The sequence below is a fragment of the Strongylocentrotus purpuratus genome, unplaced genomic scaffold (genome assembly GCF_000002235.5).
Source record: "Strongylocentrotus purpuratus isolate Spur 01 unplaced genomic scaffold, Spur_5.0 spur5_contig_853, whole genome shotgun sequence".
Lineage (NCBI taxonomy): Eukaryota > Metazoa > Echinodermata > Echinoidea > Camarodonta > Strongylocentrotidae > Strongylocentrotus > Strongylocentrotus purpuratus.
Window position 1 is genome coordinate 756,006 of NW_022145561.1, and position 16,992 is coordinate 772,997.

The 16,992-nt window shown below is 38.0% G+C and overlaps 1 protein-coding gene across 2 annotated transcripts in view; it reads left to right on the top strand.

Annotated features, from left to right (window-relative positions):
* LOC373230 (myosin VI) overlaps positions 1–16,992 on the top strand; it is a 60,792-nt gene that overhangs the window by 24,823 nt on the left and 18,977 nt on the right. For both annotated transcript variants that reach the window (XM_030995391.1, NM_214489.1), the window contains 14 exon segments: positions 2,708–2,888; positions 3,941–4,070; positions 5,145–5,394; positions 5,927–5,999; positions 6,562–6,689; positions 7,329–7,424; positions 8,179–8,358; positions 9,402–9,534; positions 10,901–11,031; positions 11,574–11,781; positions 12,453–12,605; positions 13,792–13,874; positions 14,768–15,012; positions 16,154–16,315. In XM_030995391.1, the coding sequence (XP_030851251.1) occupies positions 2,708–2,888; positions 3,941–4,070; positions 5,145–5,394; positions 5,927–5,999; positions 6,562–6,689; positions 7,329–7,424; positions 8,179–8,358; positions 9,402–9,534; positions 10,901–11,031; positions 11,574–11,781; positions 12,453–12,605; positions 13,792–13,874; positions 14,768–15,012; positions 16,154–16,315 (2,153 nt within the window).

Sequence of the window (16,992 nt, forward strand, 5' to 3'; positions counted from 1 at the left end):
CAGTATGTCTTCAAATCAGTATTAAACAGCAGTCATATTCTCTATATGCCTATGGATGACACTGGGGAGTGCATCGAGGGCTCATATCTGTTGAGATACCCTGTGTCTTCTTCCCTTCTTTGTACATCATAATCTAAATTCCATATACTAGTACATGTTTATATATTTCCATTATACACCACTTACTCCTCCCATTGTTCCTTTATATTCCTCTTCTATTTTTCAACTTGGTGAGTTCATTGAATCTCATCTTTGATATAGTAGAGCATGTGATCACTTTGTCAGGCTTTGGAGAAATTGTGATGCTTTTATTTTGCAACCTCACTTTGCTTGTCTGAACATGTTACCTTATTTTTTGTCCTGTACATTTACACTTTCAGCATTTTTCTGATGTTGATGTCGTTCAACCAGTCCTATAACAGTACTTTTGTTAATATTATTATCACTATTGTTATTATTATTATTAATATTATTACTATTGTTATTAGTATTACTATTATTATTATTACTATTATTATTATTACTATTATTATTATTATTACTATTATTATTATTATTATTATTATTACTATTATTATTACTATTATCATTATCATCATCATCATCATCATCATCATCATCATCATCATCACCACCACCACCACCACCACCACCACCACCACCACCACCACCACCACAACCACAACCATTGTTATTTATTTGGCAATCACTCAATCACAAGTACAAAGTAAATAGCATAAAGCGCAAATAAAACACAATAAATTTGTACATGAATTGAATTGAATTGAATTTCTTTATTGTCATGCACTAAATAAAATGAAGGCATAAAAATTGTTTTACAAAGGGAATGAAGAACGCATTTTCTACCTCATTTCCACAAGATGCCGGAGCAGAAAAAAGATGTCTGATTCAGAAATGAAAAAGTATTAAAAAAAATATATAGATATCAGTGTTCATAATTTTACAGTAAATAAAATAATTTTAAACATTGACGACGGATAGTCAACCTGTTCGAAACGTCGAGCCACTCCTGCCACCCATCCTCTCCAAGCGCTATAGTTCTCCTTAGAACTATAAGCTAAGAAAGATAACCAACAGTCTTTTTCAAGACTACACCAACAGTCCTTTTCAGGACTACACACCCTCAAGAAAGATTACCGAGAGTCCTTTTCAGGACTCAATTCTCCCTTTCTCTCTCACATGGTGCATCCAAAAGCCTACTGTATATTGTAATTATCATTTTAAGTTTTCTTTGGATGGCTTTATCTTTGGATAGTCCAGTTTACAATCAGATGGGTGAAGAAAGACAAACTAAAGTGGAGTGTCTGAAAATGAAATAATACAAATATTGTGCCCTGCCATGTTTTTATTTTGCATGAATATTTGTCTGCATGCGTTCTGTAATTCAGTGTATGCAGAAGTTATATGTATGGTGTTGTAATAGCTCTTATATGTATGTATGAAATTCTCATAGCTTTTTATTTTCTTTGAGTGATAATATGTAAAATTATCCTACTACTAGAATGATAAAATCAAAGTGTAAATTGAGTCAAAATCTCCAGAATACCCATTTTGAGTATTAACTTGTCCATTTATATGCATGTATATCAAATAACCTTTAGCATGTTACATTCAAGTACACAGTGGGACAAGAAAAACACCAATGTGCTATAAGACATATTTGTCGGGAAATGGTTGTGATGCCAATTTCTTCAGAAAAAGTGCAAATTTTGAATGTTGGAGCATTTCCCCGATCTGGCTACATGTAGGATATTTGATAGCTTAAGAGAAAAATGATTTTGGTCCATGACATGTTTTATTTTTGTGCCCATTCTTGTGGATATGCTTATATATGATTTTTTTTCCTGATGCATGACAGGTGTTTTGTTTTTGTTATAAGTTGTAAATATATAATATGTAAAGTATATTGAACAGAAATTTAAGGCTTGTAAGCCATGATGTTCGAAAATTTAGAGTGTAACTGTATATGTCGCTAACTTGGAGAAGAGTAGGGGAGCTGCATACATGTATATACCTTTTTTTCAGTGATAGTTTTAAAGTGTTATAGAATGTGGTTTTTATCTAAACCATTAAGATTTATCTTTTTGCATGCCAGAAACAATACTATTTCTTTGTACATACACATGCACACAAATGAGTTATGATATACACTTTATCCCAAACGAGATATTTTATGCATTTTGTGCTGTTTTTTGTCGTGAATTGTTAGAATTACATATTTAATCAGACTTATATCTTTGAGTCTTAGTTTTCTTCAGGGGGGTGTTTCACAAAGATCCTAAGTTGAACTTATCTCTAAGTTAGACTTAACAATTATGGAAAGCCGTTAGCATCTTTGAAAACATTTTGTAAAACTTATTTTAAAGCCATAAAATGTTGATTCAAATCATTTGTATTTTCTATTTTAATGGAGATTTCATTTTCTTGATGTGGATGTGGATTTATGAAAAGTCTAAAATACTTGAATTTTTGCTTTCGAATATATTTTATTTTAAGGCTACAAATGGCTCTCCATAATGTTTAAGTCCAACTTAGAGTTAAGTTCAACTTAGGATCTTTGTGACCCCCCCTAGTTCTTCCTCTATTTCATTCAATTCTCTATACTAAGGAAATAATGGGTGGCCAAAGTATGAAATCACTTGACCCTAACTCGCCTTCCCTCCTGATTTCTTTCATCTCCAAACAGTATAAGAAGAAGGGCGCGCTGCATGACATCCAGGTGGATGATTACCGTGGTTACCAGAGAGTGGTGGATGCACTCCGGAAGATCGGTCTCAAACCCCAGGAGGAGTATGACATCCTGCGTATCGTGGCGTGTGTCCTTCATCTTGGGAACATCGCATTCACCGGCAATGACAGCCAGGAGGGTAAGAATGCATGGCTGTCCCTTGGAATTATTCTACATGTATCTATCTAAGTATCTTCTCCCGGTTCAGAGGTTGATTGCAACATCTTCTGCCATTCTGGTGCACTCTTGCTGTTTTAGTCCACTCCAGTTCTTGACATTCTCTTCCCAGTTGATTCTGGGTCTCCCTCTTGATCTAGTTCCTTCCACCTCTTCCCTCCAACACATCCTTAAAGAGGCTTTGGTGCCTTTTAACATGACCAAAGTAATTGACTTTTCTCCTCTTAACTAATCCTACCAATGCAATTTGTTTACGCCCTGCCATGTGCAATATCTCTTTGTTGGTTTTCATTCGTTTCCAGGATATTTTCATCATTCTTGCTTTTGTGTCTTCTCCAATCATCACATTACATACATATGTAAAAAGTCTGAGGTATCTGGTGTGGGATTAATGGAGTAAATTCTAACTGAAAGCTTCTAAAATAACTTTTTTTTTTCTCTCTTGCATTAAAGATTAAGTATATTTCCAGGAGTCAGCAATAAAATATTGTTATAGAAATGAACTTTGAGGTAAAGGTATGAAGAAAAAAAAGACAAAAAATTTCCAGGAAATCTCACATTTGCTATATGGTGAATCCTCAAATGATCAAATGGGTCCCAGGAACTTTTTGCAAGGAAATGCCACTTTTAAGAGATAAAATCTTAAATGATCTGAGTGTTTCACAAAGACTAAGATTGACTTTAAGTTGGACTTAACTATGGGAGGTCGTTCATGCCTCTGTTTGCTCTTAATACCATGATGATTTTTATAATTTTTCAGATAATATTTTTTCCTTCAATAATGAGTCATCAAAACTTGTAAATTCTGTAGATTTGTGACCACCATTTGTACGTCCCTTGACAGACCAATGCCAGTTAGTGGTGAGAGCAAACAGTGGCATGAACGGCTTGCCATAGAAAAGTCCAAGTTAAAGTCGATCTCAGTCTTTGTGAAAGACTCCCCTGTAGTATTGAATAGAAGGATATTGTTATGGTGGCATGATTGATCATATGACCTATTTTCTTGTGTGTCAGGTGGCTGTGGCGTATCACCTGATGCCCAGGATTCCCTCAAGTTTGTAGCAGACCTCATCAAGGTGGATGCCAAGGAACTGGAACAATCTCTAACATCTCGTACCATGCAGGCTAGGGGGACAGTCATCAAGTGAGTAGAGGGAAAAAAAAAAATTCTTCTCTTTTTGTTAAAATATATTTATTGGGTACTCAAGGATAATAAAAGCCAACTGGTTATTTACAATCGTGTACAGGAATGTAAAATGACACAAACATATAGTCCACTACAAATCATTTTTTTTTTTAATGGAGGCTTGACTTGTCATGCTTAGCTGCAATTACATATTCAGATTTAGACTTCATTTTTATCAAAGATAAGAAAAAGGTTGTTAGTTTTAATAGACGTTCTAGCTCTGGGGTTTACCTTTTAAAGTGGCTTGGGTTCAAATCCAAGCTTCATGTTTCAAATGATGATACAGTGAAACCTGTTTTCAAAGATCGCTCCACAGAGACTAGAAAAGAGGTCCCGGCCATTTGCAAGTGATGTGATGTGGTTTGGGCTTGTGTCGGTCTCTTCAGTATGGATGGGGCATACTCCCACATCATGTGTCAAAACAGATTGGTCATTCAGACTGTAGATTTAAAACAGTAATATGAAGAAGTTAACATGCAATATTTCAATATCTCTGAAGCTGATTTACGCTAGGCAATATTATAAAGGATGAATATTTATGATGGTTTGAACTATTTGATGTATACTTTTCATTAAATCTGATGGCAGAATTGACAGCTTTATTTTGTTAAGCACCTGGGGGTGTTTCATAAAGCTGTCTGCAAACTTATGCATGACTTGAATACGAAGAGCTAAATAGGATTCTCAAATCCTTTTAATTGCATATTAAAGCTAAAGTTAAAATATGCAGGTGTTGATTAAGCGTATCATTATTAACAAAACATTTTAATGCAAAGTGTATTGTTGTCTACAATTTAATTGAGATTATGGGAAATACAGTAATACACTTTGTTAAAATGTCAGGAAAAGTTTGGGCATCCCATTTGGCTCTTCATATTCAAATCATTTGTGAAGTCTATCATAACTTTACACACAGCTTTATGAAACACAACCCTCCATCATATTAGCTAGGTTGAAAGATTTTAGTTTTTTACTTTTTTGATAATTGGTTCTCATCACCACTGATGGATTCTAATCTTGCTTCACACCCAGAGTGCCGTTGAAGAAAGAGCAAGCGTCCAACGCTCGTGATGCCCTGGCCAAGGCTGTCTACTCCCATCTCTTTGATCACATTGTATCCCGCATCAACGAGTGCTTCCCTTTCAAGACCTCAGCAAACTTCATTGGCGTGCTGGACATCGCAGGATTTGAATTCTTCACCCTCAACAGCTACGAGCAGTTCTGCATCAACTACTGTAATGAGAAGCTACAGCAGTTCTTCAATCTTAGGGTGCTCAAGGAGGTAAAGTTGCTAAAGATGGCTTTTTAGAAGATGGAATGTCTCATGGACTCTTATTAAAATTAAAACTACTTTCTTCTTCAAATAAGCAAACATTTTGCATCATAGCTACATTTTATTTTCCTCCAACCCGGAAGTTGGTGCCAGAGGCATTACACTGTATCTTTTCAGGTCATCCGTCCCGTTTTTCGAAACTGCGTTATTGAGCAAAATTTTACCAAACGTGGGAGGAAGTTTTAATAAAACTTGAATAAGCACACAAGGGTGAACTGAAACATAAACATACGTTAATTTGTTTAGAAAAACAGTGACTTTTGACAGATTGCCAATTTGAGGATTCAATTCCTTTGTTTCCTTTGGAAACTTTGCAGCATTTTTTTTTTTTTTTGGGGGGGGGGGGCGGGGGGTTGACAATGTTTATTGTATTTTAGTACTCTCAACCACAAACTACATGAGGGAGACTCTTAAAGGGCCATCCTCTAAAAGAAATCTACAGCAAATTAATTTTTGTTTTGTTATTGTTTGATCATTCAAGGAACAAGAGCTTTATGAGAGGGAGAGTCTGGGTGTAAACACAGTCAACTATGTGGATAACCAAGATTGTATCGGTAAGTAATGGTCTGGCAATCCTACATTTTCAAACTTATATATCTGAATACATTCTATGAGAGGGAGAGTCTCGGTGTGAACACAGTCAACTATGTGGATAACCAAGATTGTATCGGTAAGTAATGCTCTTACATCTACAGTGAGAGAAAAATGGTATAGGTATTATAAGCTTGATAATGTTATGGTGGTATCAATAATGATTCTGATTGTTTTTTTGAGGAGGCGCGATCTAGCTCAGTTGGTAGAGCAGTCTCAGCAGTGGTCTCGTAATCCGGTGACCCGGGTTCGAAACCGAGGCGATGCGCTAGTGCCCTTTGGTAAGGCATTAATCCTCATTACCAGGTCTCTCGGAGAGGAGCTAAAGCAGTCGGTCCTCTGGTTGCTTACTAACAAGCATTTATGCTCTCTTAGCAGTCAGGCAAAATAACCACCACTGCTATATTGTATGATTGTTATGGTAATGGTTATGGTAATAGTATAATGGCAGTGATGATGGTAACGGTGATAATGATGATACCCCAAACTTGATCCTCTCCTTTCCCTCCTGTCCTTCTCATCCAGATCTGGTTGAACTCAAACCTAACGGTATTCTAGATCTACTGGACGAGGAGAGTAAGCTACCCAAAGCCAGCGCAAACAACTTCACTCACAATGTGCATCAGAAACATAAAACTCACTTCAGGTTGGCTGTAAGTCTTCAATATCATTTCCATACTAAATAAATAATAATAAATAATATGGTTATTTATATAGCGCCGGTATCCGTCAGGTTCTGAAGACGCTCATGGCGCTTTACACATATTACCCTGGTCATAGCCGAGCTGCCAAAGTAACTAGCGCTCAAGCCTATCAGGTACCCATTTACACCTGGGTGGAGAGTGGCAAATTTAGAGTAACGTCTTGCCAAAGGACATTAGTGCCGCGGCGGGACTTGAACCTCGTACCTTGTGACCTGCAGTCAGGTGACTTATCCACAAGTCCACAACACCTCTACTATGTGTTTGTATATTAGGGAACTACGATTTTACAAGGCCTTCGGGCTTTATTGACCGTTTTTTGTAGTTCCCCTATTCATTTTCAAATTTTGTGTATGATATATTATCATTGATATTGATTGTGTATTTTTTTTGAGAATGAAATAAATTAAATAAAATGATAAAGTACTGTGCAGATCACAAATTGGTGATAGCATGTACACCACATATCATCACCTCTGATCAAGGCCTTGTGCTTATTTGCATATAGTTGGTATGTAAGAAATCAGAAAACATCTATCTGTTTGTCTTTGCTGATACAATTTTGATGTGTTATAATTATGAATCTTTCAGATCCCTCGTAAATCCAAGTTGACGGCTCATCGTAACCTCCGAGATGATGAAGGAATCCTTATAAAGCACTTTGCTGGGGCTGTGTGCTATCAAACTGTAAGTAACATTTTCTCTATCAAAGCACTTCCCTTTAAATTCACATTCCAAGCTTTAGAGGAGGAGCAACGATGCTGTATGAGTCCGTAACATGCCTGCCAGCAAGCGAGCACCTTGCCTGCATACAGATAATAGCAAGTGAGAAAAGGACTAGAAATACGCACACATAGCAGTCATGCCTCATGATGACAAACACATGAGAGCGCTAGACTAAATACTTTTTTCAAACGTCGATCTACCCTTACATCGGCCAATATGTTGCTTTAAAAACCTGATATATTTTCTCTTTGTGAAGATGGTAAATAAGTTACTTTTTCTCTCTCATTTTCAGATGTGATAATCAATGATCACTATAATCATAGCAATTGGATTTTATATCATTTGGTCACTTTTTATCTGATTTTCTTCAATTTTGCAAATTTGCAAATCTACAAAATTGCTTGAGAGCCATATTTGAAGAGAGCATGTTTGGCTATTCTTCTCTTTCCATGCCTTCTTCCTTCTCTCTCTCTCCCCCTCTCCCTCTTCCTCTCTCCCACTTCTTTTTCTCTCTCTATCTCATTTCTTTCTTTTTGTATGCTCTTGTCTCTCTTTCTCTCCCCCCTCTCTCCCTCTCTCTCCTTCATTCTCTTTCTCTATCTCATTTTCCCACGTTGTCTATGCCCATATCTCTCTCTCTCTCTCTCTCTCTCTTTCTCTTTCTCCACCTCTAATACATATTCTTTCTTATGTATATACCTGTTTCCCAATCTAGAGTGAATTCATAGAGAAGAACAACGATGCTCTGCATGCCTCTCTAGAGGTTGTTATACGAGACTGCAAGGATCCTTTCATTACCAGTCTCTTCCCTAAGAACGACAAGGAACCCTCCAAGGGGCGTGGAGGACAGAACGTCCAGAAACTGGCCTTCGACAGTGTGGGAAATAAGTTCAAGGTAATGATATGTTATGGATAGTCTCTTGTTTATTCTATAGTTTTTTTGTTTGTTTGTCTCTATTTCTTTGTCATGTTTTTGTTGACCTTTTGAGTGTTTTTAGCTGGATCAATGTTAAAGATAATCTTGTGTTCTGGTAAAAAAAGAAAATGAACTCTCACAGAATTAAATGAAACTTACACTGAATGTTCAAGATTACAAATAAATGTCATTTGCCAAACAATTTTGGTAGAAAATGAATACTAGCTGAGTAATGAGCATAGAAAGATAAGGAAATCAAGGTAAGTAGAAAATATACATCTTTCTGTGTACAGTACTTGTTACTTTACTAAGACTGGGCCAAATTTATTATGAATTTGATGACTCCAGAACCTTGCAGTACACACCAATACTTACATGCTACATGATCAACTTTTTCTGATCCATTCCACACCTTTTCTTTCACAATCGCATGACCAGAACTCAACTTTATCTTTAAATGTAATAAAAAATAGTTAATGATTCTGCATTTTCAGGGTGACATGAGGTCACTAAGAGCTAAATAAACTGAATAGCCTAGACTCCAATTACCATACATGTAGGTTATCATGTTCTTTGCTAACTCCATGAATGGGCTGGAGCAGGGCTAATTCATTGCTGGGGGCTGGTGTGAAATGCTCAAGAAAAATTCGAAGATACTCCTTTATGGTTAGAACTAGGGCGGTATCTGATCGCCTTCGAATCTCTAACTTTCGTTCTTGATCAATGAAAACATTCTTGGCAAATGCTTTTGCAGTCGGTCGTCTTGCAGCGATCCAAGAATTTCACCTCTCACACCACAATATGAATGCCCCCGTCAGTCCCTCTTAATCATTACCTTGAGTTCCGAAAACCAACGCAATAGAACCGAGGTCCTATTCCATTCTCTGCTGTTCAGGCGTGAGGCCTGCTTTGAACACTCCAATCTGTATACCTGTATATCATTCTTTCTGTCCAGGTACAACTCAATCAGTTAATGGTCGAGATGAATTCTAAGATATCTGTTTACCATTATTTCTGTCCAGGTACAACTCAACCAGTTAATGGAGAAGCTTCGAAGCACTGGATCCTCTTTCGTACGTTGCATCAAACCCAATGGCAAGATGGTGGACAGTCTGTTTGAAGGGGGACAGATTCTCAGCCAGCTACAGTGCTCAGGTAAACTACTTTTTATGCCTCCGTTACGAAGTAGCCGGAGGCATTATGTTTTCGGGTTGTCCGTCCGTCCGTCCGTCCGTCCGTACGTACGTCTGTACGTCCGTACGTCCCGTTCTCGTGATCGCGTTATCTGAAGAACCGATTGATGGATTCCTGCCAAACTTTGGTCATGTATGTATCTTGCAGAGCTGATGAACTGATTAGATTTTGGGGTCACGAGGTGAAAGGTCAAAGGTCACAGGGCTCATTATGTATGCAAAAACAGCTCGTGATCGCGTTATCTGAAGAACTGATTGATGGATTCCTGCCAAACTTTGGTCATGTATGTATCTTGCAGAGCTGATGAACTGATTAGATTTTGGGGTCACGAGGTCAAAGGTCACAGGGCTCATTATGTATGCTGAAACAGCTCGTGATCGCATTATCTCAAGAACCGATTGATGGATTCCTGCCAAACTTAGGTCATGTATGTTACTTGCAGAGCCGATGAACTGAGTAAATTTGGGGGTCATGAGGTCAAGGTCAAAGGTCATGCGGCTCATTATGCATGCAAAAATAGCTTGTGATCGCATTATCATTAGAACAGATTGATGGATTCCTCCCAAACTTAGATCATGTATGTATCTTGCAGAGCCAATGAACTGAGTAGATTCTTGGGTCATGAGGTCAAAGGTCATGGGCTCATTATGTATGCAAAAATAGCTTGTGAACGCATTCTCATTAGAACTGACAGATGGATTACTATTTAACTCGGGACATCTTGCAGAGCCAATGAACTGAGTAGATGTTAGGGTCTTGTGGTCAAAGATCAAAGGGTCATATATGTATATGAGAAATTGCTTGTAATCACGATATTCTGAGAACCTGTTAATGGATTACAATTGAACTTGAATTTGAAAAATTTCTTCTGTTTTGGTTTGTAAAATTGCTCTATGACGGAGGCATCATTTCGACTGCGCGCAGTCAAAGTTCCATCTAGTTTCATTTCAGTTCAATTCAATTCAATTCAAAATGCAGATATGATATTGTTCAGTGCGTCCAAGAAAAAACGAAAACGAGAATTATTAATGTTCTATCATAACTTAATCACAATTATAATTAAAAAATGACACATATTTAGAAAGCTTAGATCCTCCTCTTCCATTTGATGCAACTCACATGATGCATATTTCGCGCATGAGTGATTAAAAACAATTTGAAGAGACGGTACCAAAAAGTCATTTGGCTTGCCGGTATCTGAATTTCAAAGAGAAAATCACATTTCTAGAAAGTTCATTTTCTGCCCTTTCATATTAAACATCAATCAGGAAAAACATGTTTGATGAATGTTCTAGATATGTTCATTCTTTTCCCTATGCACTAACAGGAATGGTGACTGTACTGGATCTGATGCAGGGAGGTTTCCCATCCCGAACACAGTTCTCAGATCTGTATAACATGTACAAGCAGTACATGCCACCAGAGCTGGTCCGTCTAGATCCAAGGCTATTCTGTAAGGTAGGAATCTTGTCATGTTTGAGGTGTGGTTATGGTCCTGTTCTCTTTTGAAAGAGAACATCTTAGGTTGAAGAAAGGACATCAGACAGTGAAGAATATTGTCACAATTCCCGCTGTGTGTGACGCAGGACCGGGACCACACACACTCCAGCGGCAATTGTGATAATATATTTTACTGTCTGATGTCCTTTCTTCAACCTAAGATCTTATCTTTCAAAAGTCAAATCTGAGTTTTAAATGTTTTGTTTACTTGTTGAATGAGACATTAAATAATTTCATGACACATAATGTACTACACCTTTTCATTGGTGTTTGCAGTGGTTCTGGGACAATTACCCCCTGGGCCACAAACCTCAGCCAATTACCAGTGGGACAATTACCCCCCAAGGACATTTACCCCCCAGCAATACTAACCCGTGGACAATTAAATCCTTTTTTAGTATAGATAAAATGAAACACAATTATTTCCAAAATGCCTCGAAAGGTCATCAGTAACTTCTGTGGCAGTTTGAAACATGTATCTCATTGACTTGTCCTTGCAGGCCCTCTTCCATGCACTCGGACTGGACGAGAACGACTACCAGTTCGGTCTGACCAAGGTGTTCTTCAGACCAGGCAAGTTTGCTGAGTTTGATCAGATGATGAAGTCCGATCCAGAGCACCTGAGGATCCTGATCAAGAAGGTTCGTCGCTGGCTCATCTGCACACGCTGGAAGCGAGGACAGTGGGGTACCTTGATGGTCATCAAGTGTAAGTTAAAGATGGACTCTTGTGGGGAATTAAACACAATTCGGGCACAGTCAAACCTATCTATAGCGACCGCCCAAGAGAAACAAAAAAGTGGTTGTTGTAGACAGGTTTCTTTAGTACAGTCAAACTTGTCTATAGCGACTGCCCCAGGGAAACACAAAAAGTGGCCTTTGTAGACAGGTGGTCTTTGTAGACGGGTTCCTTTAGTACATGTTTCAATGAGAAACCATTTTCAAGGTAAACAAAAAATGTGGTCTTTGTAGACAGGGGGTCACTAAAGCAGGTTTGACTCTATTTTTTTTTGCAAGCATTTTGCACATTAACAGGTGGTAACAGTAATAGAGAGTTGACCATTAGATTTGTTTCCCATGTCAAAAAGAATTATTTAGGCTAAGTCCTATTTGCTCTTTGGAAGAACCAGAAAATGACATACATGTACCTCTATTTCTTTGCATTTTAGGGGACATTATAGACATTTTGTGGACATCGCAAAGTACCTCTCTGATTTACTTGCTGCTCTCTCTCTCAAAATAGTACCTAAGAGATGTTCTTACATGTGGCTAGAAAGGACAGAATGTGAAGGAAAATTAACAACATTTGAGCAGAGGTGACTATGGGATCGTTTATTAAGTACCGGTAGAACTCTTTTTTTCTTCTTTTTTCTGATTCAGTGAAGAACAAGATCTTGTACCGTTGCGCTGCCCTTGTCAAGATGCAGAGTACTGTGAGGATGTTCCTAGCGATGCGCAAGCACAGACCCAGGTACAGGAGCCTCAAGCAAGTTAATACACTTAGCAAGGAGCTCGACAAGCTGGCACAAGTTGGTAAGTTACCTTTCGAGAGGTGTACAATTGTAGTTATGCTGTGGAAAATAAGGTATGGCAATGCATTTTTGGTTTCTGGCACCAAGGGAGTGTTTCACAAAGACTAAGATCGACTTTAAGTTGGACTTGGCGGGCCATTCATGCCACTGTTTGCTCTCACTATTGGTCTCTCAATTATGATCTTTAGATAACATTTTTTCCTTCAATAATGAACTATAAAAAAATGTAAATTTCTGTAGATTTGTGACCACGACTTTTACCTGCCTTGAGAAACCAATGCCAGGAATGGTTAGAGGAACTAGCGGCATGAATGGCCTGCCATAGTTAAGTCCAACTTAAAGTCAATCTTCGTCTTTGGGAAACACCCCCTGGCGTAATAGTAAACACAAGCCCAGATACAAAAGCCTCATGCAGGTCCATACACTCACCCAAGAACTATACGAGATGGCATGAGTCAGTCAGTGAGAAACGTGCCTTATGTCCTGGTTTGTTCAATATGACCCTGTGTCTCTACATGGACTAGCAAGTCTGTCTGCGAAGAAGAAGAAGACAATATGACCAAGCTTGTAGTCATCTAGATCACAGACATCACAGACATGTAATAGCACACAATGTCAATGTTAATCACACACATTAAAGGGGGTATAGCATGGCAAATACTGGTTAACGCCATCTACGACTTCTTTTGGACAACTGCACATAAACGAATAGAATTGATTAATGGTCAGCATGCGCTAGCGTTCGCGAAACAGACCGAAGTTCTCCTCACACTTCGGTTTCGTGTATGTTGCACGCACATGAATACTGCGGTCGCGTCGACCATAGTCGTATTATACCTGATTGGCCCCCGAGTCAGGCCATGGGAAAGACACATAGTCTCGTCATGCCACACCCCTTTTAAGTACTACCGCTTTCTATCTTGAAATTTGATTATTTGTAATCCAATATGTCATCATCATCCACTTGGAAGTTGGGCCATAGTTATTCAAATTAGAATCATCATCATTAGACGGATGATATATTACAAACAATGTATGTTTAGGTTTAATAATTACTCTGACTCCGCCACTGTGGTAAAGATGCATATTGTTCCTACATAAAAAAAAAATGTTTCGTCTGATTGTACTCTATTTTTTTGTATTCTTACTTGATTGTGGATATGACCTATGACCTTATCTTCAAACAGCCAAGACAGTCAAGGACAAGGTTGCCCAACAACAAGTTGCTGCCACCAGCAAGGCTCTACAGGATCTTATTATTAAGATTAAGGTATGCCATTCTTTCTATAGAAACAAAGAGAGGATTAGTATTTTTAAGATATGTGTACTCTAGCCATTTATTTACTCACTGAAAGAAGATTAAATTCTGTATTCTAGCTGTATTCTTTTAGATTAATCTATAGAGTATTTGCTGTTCATATTTGTCATAGACAAGTTTGTTTTGTTGTCTGCTATTTTGTATTTTGTATTTTTCATGTACTTTTGAGAAGAAAGACAAAAATAATCTGGTGTAAAGTGGAGTCTTGTTTTTACGTTTTCATGATGACCATTGACCTGTTGAAAGTAAAAGCCCACTCTTGAATCTTCAAACTTATTCGCTTTCAGTCTTACCAAAATTGTAATAAACATAATTTACTATATTCTATTATTTCACAAATTTCACAGAGTTTATTGGGCCTTTCCTATGGTTTAATGATTGCTTACTCTTTGTTCCAATATAGACTGGTTTACTAACATATTCAAATTGATGGATGTTTCTTTCTTAGAGACCTAGTGACAAGACATTCCATTAACCTGGTATTAATGAATGAACTACAATACTTAGAATGCAGTCTGCATACATTACTTGTTGCTATCTCGGGCAAGCCTTGGGCGAGCTTTCAGGCTGTCAAGAACAACCTTTGTTAAAAAAAGTATGCATAGAATTTGAATATGTTAGTAAACCAGTGTATTGGCGGTCGAGCTTTGAACCTTGTTAATTTGAACATTCCAACTCCAATAAATAATAATAATAATAGGCATTTATATAGCACTGTCTATCTAGACAATTTTATTCCAAGGTGCGCAAGAAAAATGGAAAGAATGAGAGAGTTTGGATGAGTGGCATTTAGTGTGAAGTACAGGTATTGTTACTCCAATCCCCTAACTTGTGTCACTTTGCAGACCACGATCATGACCCGAAGACAGATGGAGGATGCATACCTCAATCTCTCTAACCAGATGAGGAAGCAGCTCCTGGACCTGATCAACAAGAAGAAGGCAGAGGATGCAGAGGCAGACAGACTGCGGAAGATACAGGAGGAGATGGAGAGGGAGAGGAAGAGACGAGAAGAGGAGGAGAGGAAGAGGAAGGCAGAGCAGGAGGAGAGAGAGAGAAAGAAGTTGCAGGAGGAGGAAGAGAGGAAACTGTAAGTAAAGTGAAATGATATAAATAGAGACAAGAAATTGTTTTGACAAATTAATGAATAACATGTACAAGACAACTTGGTGCAGGAAAGGGTTGTACTAGCTTGCATAAACAGCATTTTGATGAATGGAAACATAAGAATCTGGAACCTGTAAGTTATTTTCTTTTCATTTCATTTCATGACAGATTGTTGGTTGATTAAATAAAAGAGGTATTCCTAAGACGGATTGTTTGTACATTTATTGAACCTTGATGATTTACAATAAAAAATAACTAAGGACAAAGGGAAGACATAGAAATGACTCCTTGTCCAACAATAGGAGAAAAGCCAAGTGAGATATAGTGTGTAGTTGTGGAAATCTGAAAAAAGGGAAATGTTAATGTCAATTTAACCCATTGACACCGTATTTGCCAGCGTAAAGGCTGCAGTATTTTTGGAAGAGAAAATATCAAAAAGTCGGGGTGCGGCCTATGCGGCGAAAGAGTAAAAAAAAAAAAACTTGCAAGTCAAAACCATGAAACACAGCACAAATTTGTACATATGGGACAACAATGAAAGGTGATGGACATTTCTAGAATAATTGTCTAGAATAACACGTCTTACCGACCATTATGTGTTATATTTATTAAATGAAGGGTAAAGTTTTGCCAATCTCGTAAATAAAATTCATAACTTACCAACCAAACTCAACTGGTAGCGATCTAGATTTAAGTTTTTGCCATAGCTAAAGCCTCTCGATCGCGTGAGCAAACCTATGGCGCAATGCATAAGAGAGAGGCTCAATGTATACATGAGAAAAAACTGCAAGCTGTAGTATCAGTGCGGGATGGCCGAGCTGTCTAAGGCGGTGAATTGGGTCACATCAACATTTGTAGGGAAGGGTTCAAATACAACTCCGACAATTTTTTTTTTTTTTTAAATGTCAAAATCGGGGGTGCGGCCTATGGGGCGGTGCGGCCTTATCACCGGCAAATACGGTACTGAATTTCATTGTTCTTTTATGGTTTTAATACAGGATTGAGAGATAGCTTGGTTGGTGGATGGCATTAGACAAGAGGATAATGATGCTTGCTTTTCAAGGCTGCCAATAACAGTTATATAATATTTTTCATGCCCCCCCCCCCCCCGCACACTTTTGCAGGAAAGCAGAGATGGAAGCTAAACGCCTACGAGAAGAAGAGGAGCTTCGTATTCAACTTGAAGAAGAACAGAAGAAATTAGCCGCGGAGAGAAAGCAGATAGAAGCAGACCGACAGAAGCTGGAAGAGATGCAGAGACAAGCGGAAGAAGAACAACGTAGAAGGTGAGGGGTTATTAAAATGGGCTAGAATCGGTTTGTTTACTTACCATTTCGTCTAATAATAATAATAATAATAATACTGGATTCTTATATAGCGCACGTATCGACCTTGGAAGGTCCTCAAGGCGCTCCAACATTACCTGGCTATGCTAGGCTGCCGATTTCGACGCTCACAGCATTTAAGGAATTCCTTCCCACCGGTACCCATTTAACACCTGGGTGGAGAGTGGCAAGTGTAGATTAATGTCTTGCCAAAGGACAATAGTGCCGCGGCGGGACTCGAACCGGGGGCCCTTTGATTCACAGTCCGACGACTTATCCACTATGCCACAGCACCTCTACGTGTCTACTATCCATAAAGTCTGACAATCATTAAATGATTAATATTATTTAAGATCAATTCATTATTAGACCATATTGTTATTAGATTAAATGAACCATAAGGGAAGTAGACTAATTAAAGATTTGACCAAATGGAAATTAGTCTTGGTCATTAGATCAATGATAAGAGAAAATGATTATTAGACCATGTGAATAGTAGATAGGCTGGATGTAGACCATGATGGAATGATTTATTAAGAAAATTTGTGATAGTTTCAGCTTCCCCGCAGGTTGTTGTTGTTGTTGGGTAATTGTTTATTGGCGTTCATTCAATGTTGAATATATACGCCATAATTATT